At 41.2% G+C, this 14,703-nt stretch overlaps 1 protein-coding gene across 3 annotated transcripts in view; it reads left to right on the top strand.

Moving 5' to 3' along the window:
• LOC139530242 (metabotropic glutamate receptor 8-like) overlaps positions 1 to 14,703 on the top strand; it is a 239,619-nt gene that overhangs the window by 197,609 nt on the left and 27,307 nt on the right. For 2 of the 3 annotated variants that reach the window (XM_071326453.1, XM_071326452.1), the window contains exon 7: positions 195 to 395. In XM_071326453.1, the coding sequence (XP_071182554.1) occupies positions 195 to 395 (201 nt within the window). Of the gene's footprint in view, positions 1 to 194; positions 396 to 2,307; positions 2,536 to 14,703 lie in introns of those variants that run through there. The other variant, XM_071326454.1, reaches the window with a different exon arrangement.

Here is a 14,703-nt window from a genome sequence, read left to right as displayed (position 1 = left end):
ATCGTTTACACAAGGACTTTGTGAAAAAGTCAGGGATATTCATATTGAGTAGATCACGAACGTGAGGTCTTAAGTATTGATTGCCTTACTCTTCAATTTACACCTCCTAGGTGTACATGTGCGAATACTTGGGAATTGAGAGTCAACAACATGACAGTGGAATTTATGTTGGTGGTTTTTCTCCTCTTGTCCAGGACTGGAGAAGGTGGGTCGTGACTCAACCTATGAACAGGAGGGGAAGGTACAGTTTGTGATGGACGCGGTTTATGCCATGGCCCACGCCCTACACCGCATGCACCGTGAGCTCTGCTCAGGGAACACAGGCCTGTGCCCACGCATGCACAACATTGATGGCAAGGAACTACTGACCTTCATCCGGGCAGTAAACTTCAATGGTAAGGACTCTTTTCAACATCATCATAATACCTCCCCAGCCATTTGTATGTCATACACTTGTTCAACTATTTAATTTCAGTTTTTCAACTTTTTAAACACTTTATAATTCTCTCCACATTTAACTCTCTCCGCATTTCCATTATTGTCCTCCTTTGTTTCCACTTCTTCGTTGTTATGCAGTACCTCCATAGCCCCTTCTTCGATATGACTGCAATTCCTCTTCCTTAAGCACCCACTCATGAATTTATTTCTTAGCCTTGACTTAATTTCTGTAATAACATACACTTTCCTTCTCTGTTCTTCTCTCTTTACCCTCCACCTAACTCCCCCTTTCCTCTCTTTTTCTGTCCGTCACTCTTTTTTAACCCACCTTCCGATCAGTTCATCTTTTTCTACCCCTTTCATCCTCCTCTTCCTCACTCCTTACTCTCCATACAGTATCTTCTATTACTGGCTAATGCGTTTGCTCCTTTACTTTCTCATCTTGGGTGTAGATTGATGAGGGATGTTTTTTTTAAATCCATTTTAGAATCAGGCTGCCATGTAATGATACTTTCCGAATGCACTGTATATATAAATTCCAGTCATACTTGATCAAAAACCTTTTCAATGTCAGACATGGTTTCCCAGATTTTTCATAGTGTTATATTGTTTCCAGCACTTATAGTATCTCCAATGTATTGTCCATTTAAAAATCCTGTCTGATTAGGATGAATAATATCTGACAATACCTCTTTAATTCTATGCGCTATGCATTTTGCTAGAATTTTTGCATCACAACACTGAAGTGTAAGGGGCCTCCAATTTTTTTTTATGGACTGGAGCTTTATATTCACCACGTGGGTCCTGCTTCAGTAATAATGAAATCAGACCTTCTTGTTGAGTATCTGATAATCTACCATTTTATAGTAGTGGTTATAACATGCTAATAACGGTCCTCTGAGTACATCAAAAAGGTTTGGTATACCTCCACTGTTATGCCATCCAGCCCTGGAGTTTTCCCAGACATAAATGCTTCAATTGCATCAAGAGGTTAATCCTCTGTAATTTGCACGTCACATGAGTCTTTCTGTACAGCTGTTCATTTGACATTATTAAAAGAAAAATACGGTGCTGCTACTCTCTGTTTATCATATATGCATAGTCACTTTAACCATATCTACATGTACATACTACCTCAATCAGCACGACTAACCGGTGCCTGTATATAGCCTCTCTGTCACGTTCTGACCATAGTTCTTTTGTATTTTCTTTGTTTTAGTGTGGTCAGGGTGTGAGTTGGGTGGGTTATCTATGTTTTGTGTTTCTATGCTGGGTTTGTCGTTTGGCCTGATATGGTTCTCAATCAGAGGCAGGTGTTAGTCATTGTCTCTGATTGGGAACCATATTTAGGTAGCCTGTTTTTGTATTGTGGTTTGTGGATGATTGTTCCTGTTCATGTGTTCCTATGTTTAGTGTTCACTATTTTGGGACTGTTGCATCTTTGTTTATTTTGTTCAGTTTATTGTTTTCGTTCTTGTTGAAAAGTATTCGAATAAATATGAATACTCACCACGCTGCGTATTGGTCCGACATTTCCTACTCCTCAGATGAGGAGGACGAAGACTATCGTTACACTCGCTACTGTTATAGCCTCGCTACTGTATATAGCCTCGCTACTGTTATTTTCACTGTCTTTTTACTGTTGTTTTTATTTCTTTACTTACCTATTGTTCACCTAATACCTTTTTTGGGGGGAAATTGCACTATTGGTTAGAGCCTGTAAGTAAGCATTTCTCTGTAAGGTCTACACCTGTTGTATTCGGCGCACGTGACAAACTTTGATTTGATTTGAAAAATCCTTACAATTAACTTTGGTTAGTGGAGATGGAGGACACTGAATGTCACGTGTGCTCCCTCTCCGGCCTCTAGGTCACCAGGCTGCTCGTTATGGCGAACACCCGTCACCATCGTTACGCGCACCTGCTTGTCATCAGATTCACCTGGACTCCATCACCTCCTTGACTACCTGCACTATATATGTCACTCCCTTTGGTTTCTTCCCCAGGCGTCATTATTTCTGTTTTATGTCTGTTTGCTGTTTGAGTTTCTTGTTTTGTATTGTGTTCCGTTTATTTATTAAAACACTCACTCCCTGAACTTGCTTCAGCGTACATCGTTACAGGATAACGCCTCACCAAAGGGAGGTGCATTAGCATTAGGAGGTGTTTTACATTTCTTTGTGTTGGAGGTGATTTCGGGTCTGGGTATCCGAACCGGAGCTACCTGGGAGGCCTCAGCTGGTTTGTCGAGTTCCCCTCCCTCAGCGGGCTCGACGGGTTTCCATGCCTCAGCGGGATCGACAGGCTGCCATGCCTCAGCGGGCTCGACAGGCTCCCTTGCCTCAGCTGGTGAACAGGTTCCCGTGCCTCGACTGAGGCTACCGGGGAGGTCTCAGCCGGCTCATCAGGCTCTCACGCCTCAGCCGGTTCATCAGGTTTCTGCACCTCAGTGGAAGCAACCGGTACGCTCCGGATCCCCGGGATCGTCCCTTTGATTGGCGTCCTGCGGCTGGAGCCGAACGCGCCGGGGAGGGGGTACCATCACGTATGCTCTCTTTCCGGCGCTCTAGGTCACCATGCTCCTGCGTCTCAGCCGGACTGACAGGTTTCCCGTGCCTCAGCAGAGGTGAACGGTCCGCTCCTGATGCCCTGGGATCGTCATTTTGGTCGGTGTCATGCGGCTGGAGCCGCATATCGGGGCGGGGCTAATGTCACGTGTTCTCCCTCTCCGGCCTCTAGGTCACCAGAATGCTCGTTATGGCGCACACCTGTCACCGTCATTACATGCACCTGCGCGTCATTAGACTTACTTGGACTCCATCACCTCCTTGATTACCTTCCCTATACAGTGGGGAGAACAAGTATTTGATACACTGCCGATTTTGCAGGTTTTCCTACTTACAAAGCATGTAGAGGTCTGTAATTTTTATCATAGGTACACTTCAACTGTGAGAGACGGAATCTAAAACAAAAATCCAGAAAATCACATTGTATGATTTTTAAGTAATTAATTTGCATTTTATTGCATGACATAAGTATTTGATACATCAGAAAAGCAGAACTTAATATTTGGTACAGAAACCTTTGTTTGCAATTACAGAGATCATACGTTTCCTGTAGTTCTTGACCAGGTTTGCACACACTGCAGCAGGGATTTTGGCCCACTCCTCCATACAGACCTTCTCCAGATCCTTCAGGTTTCGGGGCTGTCGCTGGGCAATACGGAATTTCAGCTCCCTCCAAAGATTTTCTATTGGATTCAGGTCTGGAGACTGGCTAGACCACTCCAGGAACTTGAGATGCTTCTTACGGAGCCACTCCTTAGTTGCCCTGGCTGTGTGTTTCGGGTCGTTGTCATGCTGGAAGACCCAGCCACGACCCATCTTCAATGCTCTTACTGAGGGAAGGAGGTTGTTGGCCAAGATCTCGCGATACATGGCCCCATCCATCCTCCCCTCAATACGGTGCAGTCGTCCTGTCCCCTTTGCAGAAAAGCAGCCCCAAAGAATGATGTTTCCACCTCCATGCTTCACGTTTGGGATGGGTTCTTGGGGTTGTACTCATCCTTCTTCTTCCTCCAAACACAGCGAGTGGAGTTTAGACCAAAAAGTTATATTTTTGTCTCATCAGACCACATGACCTTCTCCCATTCCTCCTCTGGATCATCCAGATGGTCATTGGCAAACTTCAGACGGGCCTGGACATGCGCTGGCTTGAGCAGGGGGACCTTGCGTGCGCTGCAGGATTTTAATCCATGACGGCGTAGTGTGTTACTAATGGTTTTCTTTGAGACTGTGGTCCCAGCTCTCTTCAGGTCATTGACCAGGTCCTGCCGTGTAGTTCTGGGCTGATCCCTCACCTTCCTCATGATCATTGATGCCCCACGAGGTGAAATCTTGCATGGAGCCCCAGACCGAGGGTGATTGACCGTCATCTTGAACTTCTTCCATTTTCTAATAATTGCGCCAACAGTTGTTTCCTTCTCACCAAGCTGCTTGCCTATTGTCCTGTAGCCCATCCCAGCCTTGTGCAGGTCTACAATTTTATCCCTGATGTCCTTACACAGCTCTCTGGTCTTGGCCATTGTGGAGAGGTTGGAATCTGTTTGATTGTGTGTGGACAGGTGTCTTTTATACAGGTAACGAGTTCAAACAGGTGCAGTTAATACAGGTAATGAGTGGAGAACAGGAGGGCTTCTTAAAGAAAAACTAACAGGTCTGTGAGAGCCGGAATTCTTACTGGTTGGTAGGTGATCAAATACTTATGTCATGCAATAAAATGCAAATTAATTACTTAAAAATCATACAATGTGATTTTCTGGATTTTTGTTTTAGATTCCGTCTCTCACAGTTGAAGTGTACCTATGATAAAAATTACAGACCTCTACATGCTTTGTAAGTAGGAAAACCTGCAAAATCGGCAGTGTATCAAATACTTGTTCTCCCCACTGTATATGTCACTCCCTTTGGTTCCTTCCCCAGGCGTCATTGTTTCTGTTTCAGTTTCATATCTGTTTGTTGTTCGAGTTTCTTGTTTTGTATTATGTTCCATTTATTTATTAAAACACTCACTCCATGAACTTGCTTCCCGGCTCTCAGCACACATCGTTACACTGAAATAAAAACAAACGCTGAAAGTACTTTGCTTCCTCTTTCAAAATATGTTTTGGTGACTGTCATTTCTAAGAAATGTCTATATTAAAGATAAAAAATAAATAAATTGTTGCCTTTTTCCCCATATTCCATCCAGTTCACTTTATTTTTATATTAACTGGCTGGTTCAAGCCCTGAATGCTGATTGGCTGACAGCCATGGTATATCAGACCGTATACCATGGGTATGACAAAACGTTTATTTTTCCTGCTCTAATTACATTGTTAACCAGTTTATAATAGCAATAAGGCACCTCGGGGGTTTGTGATATATGGCCAATATACCACGGCTAAGGGCTGTGTCCAGACACGATGCAACGCTTGATCTTTCTTGACTAAGTTTGTTTTTCCTTTAACATATTCTGTGCCTCTATGGTACGGTTTTTATTTTTTATCTATATGTACTTAGTCCTTCTATTTCCTTTGTTAATATGAATTATTTTGACCTAAATTGCTGAAGATGATTATTGAATTGCATGGCCTATAAAGGCACATGTCTCATACGATAAGGAGATATGCTGTACCTATATTATGTCGGGGGAAAAGTCAGTTATGAATTTTTCTGTTCTGGTTAAAAACATGTTGTCATCCAATAGGCTTTGATTAAATTTCTAATATCCTCGCCAACGTGGAAATTCTGTAAAAGTAATGTATATGCCAATTATTTGATGGTCTGACCACTTTCTGTCTCCTATCAACACTTTTTAAAACTTTTGGTGCCAGAGAAAATGACATAAGAAAGTAGTCAAGACGATTAGAATGATTGAACCTCCGCCATGTATATCTCACTAGGTCAGGATATTTAATCATCCATATATCCAAGTTCCAATATATCCATGATATTCATGATTTAACACATATGGACTCATGTAGTAACCAAAAAAGTGTTAAACAAATCAAAATATATTTTTGATTTTTCAAAGTAGCCACACTTTGCCTTTATGACAGCTTTTAACACTCTTGGCATTCTTTCAACCAGCTTCACCTGGAATGCTTTCCAACAGTCTTGACGGAGTTCCCACATATGCTGAGCACTTGTTGGTTGCTTTTCCTTCACTCTGCGGTCCAACTCATCCCAAACCATCTCAATTGGGTTGAGGTCAGGTGATTGTGGAGGCCAGGTCATCTGATGCAGCACTCCGTCACTCTCATTCTTGGTCAAATAGCCCTTACACAGCCTGGAGGTGTGTTGGGTCATTGTCCTGTTGAAAACAAATGATATTCCCACTAAGCGCAAACCAGATGGGATGACGTATCACTGCAGAATGCTGTGGTAGCCATGCTGGTTAAGTGTGCCTTGAATTCCCCGAGCCCAACTCAAGAGAAGACTTGATGTGCGAATGCATATACAGTTTTAGCTGTTTGAGAAGGCATGCAAAATTGAGCAAGAATGGGGAGATTTTATAAACCAATGTCAAGTCCTAGCTGATGGAGCTCCCGTTACAACCCACCCCCACCCTGAAACATACACACTCTGGTCCCCCATTGTGAACATTTTCCCAAGCATCTCTGTGCAGTCAGACCTTTTGATTATTTTGTGCCACCAGGGCCACAATAATTTGCCCCTTCTCTAATTGTCCGAGTGTGAGCCCTATCCCCATGGGTCACTGCAGCTAGTGTTGCCAGCACTGCCACTACCTGGGTGGGTGTACTCCACCGGAATTCCCACCGGCTTGGTACGAGGTCATCAAGGTTCTCATTAGCAGCTTTGAGAAACTCCTTGTATATTATGCTCACCCATCTGGGGGCTTTGGCTTTGTAGGACGAACCCTGCCAGGCAGGCTCAGACTCTTGAGCGGGCAGTGCTGCTTTAGTGGGTCTGTGTCCACGTTTATCTCTCTGTCTTGGCTGTGTTTGGGCTACTTGCAGTAGGCCTATAAAAAGAACTTATCATTAGGGTGTGGGTCACTTAGGTGGGTGTCTAGGGTATAAGGTTGGGGACCGTTCCATCATGATTTGACAATAAATAAATAAATCATATTTATAATTCATTTTAAAATGTATATCGCATATCTATGACATTTGCAACCATTTTCTTTTTCATTCACTTAACTCCACACTTTTCCAAACACAAAAACACACACCCCAACTTCCACCATAATACACCATCACATACCCACATGCTGTGCCTTCTATGTCCTCTGTTTGCTGTGTTTTTAACCCTACTATGTTGATTACTACCTCATTTCCAGTTTGAAGTACTTCTGTGTTCCATTTCCTTATATTTGAAGATGTATCATTTCAATAATTATCCTTTCTTCTAATGCTCTCTTTTATACATGTATGCATACTATGAATAGAAAGTAAAATACAAATAATTTTACAACATTCCGTATCTTGAATGGTATAGTGTAGTTGTAGTTTATTTATTTATTTTGTTATTTTTCTTCCCAATCTTCGTCTCATCGCTGCAACTCCCCAATGGGCTTGGGAGGCGAAGGTCGAGTCATGCCTTAGACCGCTGTGCCACTCGGGAGGCCCCTGTAGTTTTTCTCATTATAAATTCTTGTATTTTAATGTATTTTATTTCAATCCCTACCATGGACAGTATTGGGTGTTCCATTATTCGACTCCTCTATGGAAACATTGTATTATTTACAAGGTACTTATTGTTTGTAAGCTAAGAACACACTCTGTTGCCATTACTTAATACTACATAGTTACTGGATTATACAGTAACTATTGGGCAGGTAGGAATGGCTTTCTCCTGCTATTGTGTTTTTGTCACGTGTGCTAGATTGTTGATTCACAGGTACAACTCAGATACAGTCGTCTATATGTCCCTGTTATCTCTCCAGCTTGGAACACATGCAGAGCTGAAGACAGCGCCTGTTCAGTGGTGTGAGATAACAGTGTGATTAATTTAATGTTGGCCCAGTACTTTTGTAATTCTACACCAAAGTACCTATTAAATGGGTTTGATGAGAGGCTAGATAAAGCCGGTACACCTTCATCTCTTGCCTATTATTTCTACATAGATTTTCAAGGTTGATATCCTTTTCCAAGCGTGTGGTGAGATGGACTTGCTTAGATAAAGGTAGAAAGAAATAATACACACTTTGCATATCTCCCCATGCTCTGACTCTGTGGAAGCTAAGGTTTTGAAATGGATTTCTTTATACTCGTAGTGCTGAATGAGTCAGTTATTTAATCTATGTGCACTATTCAACCCTAGCCAACTGTCTGTATTTTACTGTAGACACACATACAAAGGTAGAAAGACTTAACATTTTTTTTCAAGAATGTGGCCCATCCTTTCAGCACAAAGGCCCTACCTCCAATTTGGGAATATTTCTCAGTCCTTAAACTAAGACCAGACTGTGTTGTATCCTGTTAGGCACGCTTTGCCTTGATCTGCCTCAAAATTGTAATAACTCAGTCGGGAAAGTTTCTATATATCTCCAAGTGGCTCTCCTTCCAGCTCCCTACCTGAGAGGGAAAGGCAGATTTGAATAATTCTGTTATCTTCTTCTCAGGCAATGGGCTAGGGAACGATATGGGGCGGGAAAATAGGCATGCTCACTAGCTTTTCATGGCAAACATGCAGAACTAGTAAAGCTTCAGTAGATTTTTTAACAATCTTCAAACCTTGAAGGGATTCATATCTCTGCCAAGCTTGATGAATGTGGAACTGTACTGTGTTATTTTAGGGGAAAAAACATTGAATTAGCAATGAATATGACCGCAGGGCTGAAATTGCAAGTCTGTGTTCAGTCAAACCCACGTTACTGCTGCGTTGAATGATGAAACACTATCTTTTGTGTGTGCCTTGATCATTAAATTAAATGACAAGTAGGGAAACAAAAAGAGGAAAAAGTGATGTTTGCTTGCATTTTCAATTCTACGTGTAGGATGAATGTTTTGCCGGAGAATCTTTTAATAAATAATGCAGATTGATAAATTCAAGAGAAGAGGGGAAAGGGATGTGGGAATACAGTGTGTGTGTTTGTGTGTGCTACTCTTGATTGAGCCTGCAGGGGTGCCTAAGTGTATGAAATACATAAAATATTCCAGGAGGAAGCCTTTGGGTATTTTATAGTCTGTATCTGTCTATCTGTTCCTGGCTGTGTATTCCATGCTTAATTTAGCCTATATGAGTGCCATATGAACACACACACACACACACACACACACACACACATATGAGCGTCAGAGTTTTTTTCCCACACTGGTTTTCTGTGAGCAGAGCATGAGGGTTACCCATAATCAGAGTTTGAAATGTACCAAATCAGACTTCCAAGCAACACTTTGACAGTGACTTTGACTATAGCCAGAGGCTAATTGCTAACCCAACAACTTTCCTTTTGCATACGCTTATTTTTTAGATTAGCATTGAGAGGCTAATAGAGAATGAGCATACAAGACAATTTGTTTCTAATGCTAACATGTACTATTATAAAACAAACGGAATATAATGGCTTTTGTTCCTTGTTTTGAACATGACTACTAGAGAAAATAAAAAAAAGAATAGCCATCAGGGTAATTTATTGCATTAGTTTACATGAATTTGAACTAAAGGGTGATAGAAGTCAATTTGCAGTTTTGGTGCATTTTGCTTTATCACATTATTCATGCTTTCCTTTGGAAAAACGAACAAACAAACAAATTGCTAACCCTATGGAGCATGCTGCAGAATGAACAACACATTTCCTCTCCCACCCCTGAGCCCTCTGTGTAACCAAGGCATAATCAATAGTGGGGGATTCATTCAATAAGCTAGAAATCTCCCACTGTTTTTTCTCATGCCTAATGCCCGCTGCCTGTCAGTGTTCTAAAGAATGTTGCTTCAGTCTGGGATCTATTAAATCACAATCTGTGAATTAATAGAACATTACGCCTCTTGGCAATGACTACTCTCACCTTATTTGCTGACAGCAGGGCTGGCATTAGATACATGACACTGTTGGCACTTTAAACAGGGAATTTGTAGCTGATAATATACAGGTATCTGCCAAAATTAAGGAAACACCAACATAAAGTGTCTTAATATGGCATTGGGCCCCCACGAGCTAGAAACAACTTCAATGCACCTTGGCATAGATTCTACAAGTGTCTGAAACTCTATCGGAGGGATGCAACACCATTTTTCCACAAGAAATTTCATAATTCATTTTTTTTGTAGATGGAAAAGCTGTCTCAGGTGCCGCTCCAGAACGTCCCAGAAGTGTTCAGTTGGGTTGAGATTTGGTGAATGAGGTGAATGAGGTGGCCATGGCATATGGTTTACATCATTTTCATGCTCATCAAACCATTCAGTGACCAGACCAGCCATGTGGATGGGGGCATTGCCATGGCAGCCAAAATAATGGCCTGCCGAGCATTTTTATACAAGACCCTAAGCATGATGGGATTTTAATTGCTTAATTTACTCAGGAACCACACCTGTGTGGAAGCACCTGCTTTCAATATACTTTGTATCCCTCATTTTCTCGTGTTTCCATTATTTTGGGAACACTTGAAAACACTTTTTTCCCTCATTATTTTGTATATATTATATATTGCATGGTGGCAGTGCAATGGCTTGTTTGCACTGCCAATAGATTAAATGAAATATGTGTGGACATTCACCTCCATTGAGGTACATGAAATGTGGACGTGTCCCCAGAGTCAGAGAGTTACTAGTGTCTACATGACCTACTGTACAATAACACTCTTCCATCATTTTTATTGACAATGTGGCTGTAGCGCTCCTTCCACCAAACAAAAAATATTGTTTTCATACAGTGCTATCCGGAAGAGTTTTGTAAGGAGAGTATATCTGCCGTACCCTCGTGACTGCACGAATCAGATTGCCATGGTTTTGAAAGGCCTTGTAACAATAACCCATTTATGAAGCAACACAGTATTCCCTTCACAGTATGTACGTGTTATTTAATTTTTTGTTTACAGATCATCAAGCCCACCTACAGTTCAGTGTCATCTGTCAACGCATTCCTTTTACAAAAGCTCTTCTTCTTTAGATTAAGATTAAAATCACTTTATTCAGATAAGGTCCAACCAAAATTTGACTTGCACTTTATCCCAGTTGTTGTGGGGGGGTTAAGTGCCTTGCTCAAGGGCACAACAGCAGGCCATGGCATCTAGGATTTGATACCACCAGCCCTCCGGTTGCCAGCTCAATTCCCACCAGATTTTTCCTGTCTGACCCAGTATTCAAACTGGCAAACCTTAGGTTGCTGCCTCGCCTCTCTAACCTCTAGGCTACCTTCCACCCTGGCATAAAGTCAAGCTTTTAGCATTCTGGAGTGTGACGAGTTGCTGAATTCAAGGTCCACACCAAGGTTGATCTTGAACATAAAACCCTTGTATGTGGCCTGTAAATCACTTATCACTAGTCTTAGCTTAACAATTACCCATGGCTGTGACAGCAATTTGAAGAGATAGGTAAAGTGTGTGTGTGTGCGAGACAAAGAGTCCTTGCAGTATTTCACATTATTTCTGTGCCGCCTCCACATGCTTCTCTATTCATATCCCCTCATTCTCCAACACTGCTGTTGCCACCCCAGTAGGTCTACCTTGAGATTTATGCATTGGCTAGTTTTCGTTCAAACTCACTGAAAGAGAGGTGCACACATTTTCATCCATGCTAAATGCAAAGATACTGTATGCAATGTATACCAACATGTTTTACGTTAGCAATAAAAAAAAGAATTAGAGCAATGTGCGGATCCCTCACTCTTTTGTCATCCACTATCATCCATAGGCCTATCATTCTCATACCAGCGCTGAGAACACAGTTTTTGTGTTTTAGATTTTTTTTGCAGATGTCAAGGTTCAGTCTGTCAACAGGGATCAGGCATTACCTGGAGGACCTAAGGTCACACTTGAGAGCACTATTCCGGTCCCATGAAAAAGTGTCTGACATTCATTCTGCTGTAGCTTTGTTATCTCAGTGTGACTGGGGCTTGTTTCCAATCATCAAGACTGATATCAAGAAACATATTGATACAACGGTTGGCTCAAAAATCAGCAGTGAGTATCAGCAGTGGAAAGAGGTGGCCATTTCAAACGGCCTCGTACTCAATTCTTGCTTGTACAATATGCATATTATTATTACCTTTGGATAGAAAACACCTTCTAGTTTCTAAAACAGGTTTAATTATTTCTCTAAGTGAAACATAACTCTTTTTACAGCCCATTTTCTGTAAAAAGTGACATTTCCAAGAAGCTATGTCTCTCTTCAAGATACTCTCTATAAAAGGCCTTGGCACTTAGGACTGTACAAACACGTCACACATCTTCCCCTGGTTGTCATGCGGAAGTGAGAGAAAAAATGACTTGATTATCTCTGTCAGGGACTGAAAAGAACATCTTTGAGTGAAAAGTGCGCACTTAATTTTTTTTTCTGGGCGCGAAGTAGGAACTGGACTGCGCTCCTGGAAAACACTCGTTATAGGTGAATATGACCTCCAGCTTCGATTTTCTTTGATACATGTCACAATATCATCCTAAAGTATGTTTTTTCAATATACTTTAATTATATTATTGAAATTTATTCTGGACTTTAGACGTGATGCGACGCAAGAATTTTGTCAAGACAGAGAGGTTAGCACGGCATGGCCAGTGTGCCATGCTAATTCAACAGGGACATCGTTCGTTCTAGGTCCAAATGAACACGGTTCTGAACAAAGGACCCTTTGGAGAACATTCTGATGGAAAATCAACAAAGATAAGGACCCAATTTGGGATGCTTTTTCATATATCTGTCGAACTGTGCTATCGCTAGCGTTTGACTAGAATCAATGCTCCTGTGTGTTAGCTATTGTAGTAAGCTAATATAACGATATATTGTGTTTTCGCTGTAAAACACTTCAGAAATCGGAAATATTGTCTGTATTCACAAGATCTTTCTCTTTCATTAGCTATCCACCATATATTTCTCTGAAATCTTTTCTGATGTGAAATTAGTAGTTGACGTTGGTGTCTGTTTTCTCTGGCTACTGCCGTGCGATTTCTGACTGTAGCTATGATGGTGGCTAAGATGGTAGCAGTAATGTAAAACTGATTTATAGCTAAAATATTCAACTTTTTCGAACAAAACATAGATTTATTGTGTAACATGTTATAGGACTGTCATCTGAGGGAGTTTTTTCTAGGTTATTTAGGTTAGTTCTAGGTTAGTTAGGTTGGCTTTGCATGCTAGCTGCATGCTAGCTGCATGCTACCGGTGCTGTGAAAAATATCTGTCTCTCTTTTTGTATTTGGTGGTGAGCTAACATGAATATATGTGGTGTTTTCGCTGTAAAACATTTAAAGAATCTGAAATATTGTCTGTATTCACAAGATCTTTCTCTTTCATTAGCTATCCACCATATATTTCTCTGAAATCTTTTCTGATGTGAAATTAGTAGTTGACGTTGGTGTCTGTTTTCTCTGGCTACTGCCGTGCGATTTCTGACTGTAGCTATGATGGTGGCTAAGATGGTAGCAGTAATGTAAAACTGATTTATAGCTAAAATATGCATTTTTTTTGAACAAAACATAGATTTATTGTGTAACATGTTATAGGACTGTCATCTGAGGTAGTTTTTTCTAGGTTATTTAGGTTGGTTTTAGGTTAGTTAGGTTGGCTTGTGCATGCTACTTCATCCTACTTGTGCTGTGAAAAATGTCTGTCCTCTTTTTTATTTGGTGGTGAGCTAACATAAATATATGTGGTGTTTTCTCTGTAAAACATTTAAAAAATCGGACATGTTGGCTGGATTGACAAGATGTTTATCTTTCAAATGCTGTATTGGACTTGTTAATGTGTGAAAGTTAAATATTTTACAAAAATAGATTTTGAATTTCGCGCCCTGCACTTGCAGTGGCTGTTGTCATATTAAGCCCGGTGTCGGGCTTGCAGCCTGAAGAAGTTTTAAGTTGGGGAGAGGTCTGTCCGTGATAAAGCGCTGCTCTGCTTTCTTGACATCACAATCAACCAGACAAGTCCTACATTCTTAGAAAAAAAGATTCCTTATAGAACCAAAAAGAGTTCAATCGCTTGCTTCATATATAGAACCCCTAAAAGTTATATATAGAACCCTTTCGTAAGGTTCTTTGATCAGAACCCTAGAGGTTCTTCTTCATTGAACTAAAATGGTTCCATGTAGAACCTTGCATGGTGCCATTTATGAATTATGGCCACTACTATTGAATAGTAATATTTTTTGTTAAGAATATAACATAATAAACAATTAAATAATGGACAAAACAATACTAAGCATAGTTTTTTTTCTTTTTTTCTGTCATTGGAAATGCGCACTGGTGGCCAGGTAGACATCTGTTCGTTTGAATGATGACGCACGTCTACTCTTGCTGACTTCTTCGCAATACAACTGTGTACATTAGTTACAGCGAAAAACAAAAATGTGGCTTCTGCTCCGTTCTCAACCCACCCAAACAGCAGACCTCACACATACAGTTGAGACGGGTACAGGTTCAAGCTGCAGTGCAGCACCCCTGGATGGAGAGCATGTTGTGGGTATAAGGGCCTTGCTCAAGGGTCCAACGGTAGGGGAATGTTTTGAGGATGTAAATCCAGCAGCCCTCCAGTTGTCAGATCAATTACCACGTTTTTTCCAGCGTCCGGCCCGGGATTTAAACCGGCCACCTTTCGACCACAGGTACTGCTCC

Source organism: Salvelinus alpinus, chromosome 9 (assembly GCF_045679555.1).
Source record: "Salvelinus alpinus chromosome 9, SLU_Salpinus.1, whole genome shotgun sequence".
NCBI classification, from domain to species: domain Eukaryota; kingdom Metazoa; phylum Chordata; class Actinopteri; order Salmoniformes; family Salmonidae; genus Salvelinus; species Salvelinus alpinus.
This window is presented reverse-complemented; position numbering and strand designations above follow the sequence as displayed.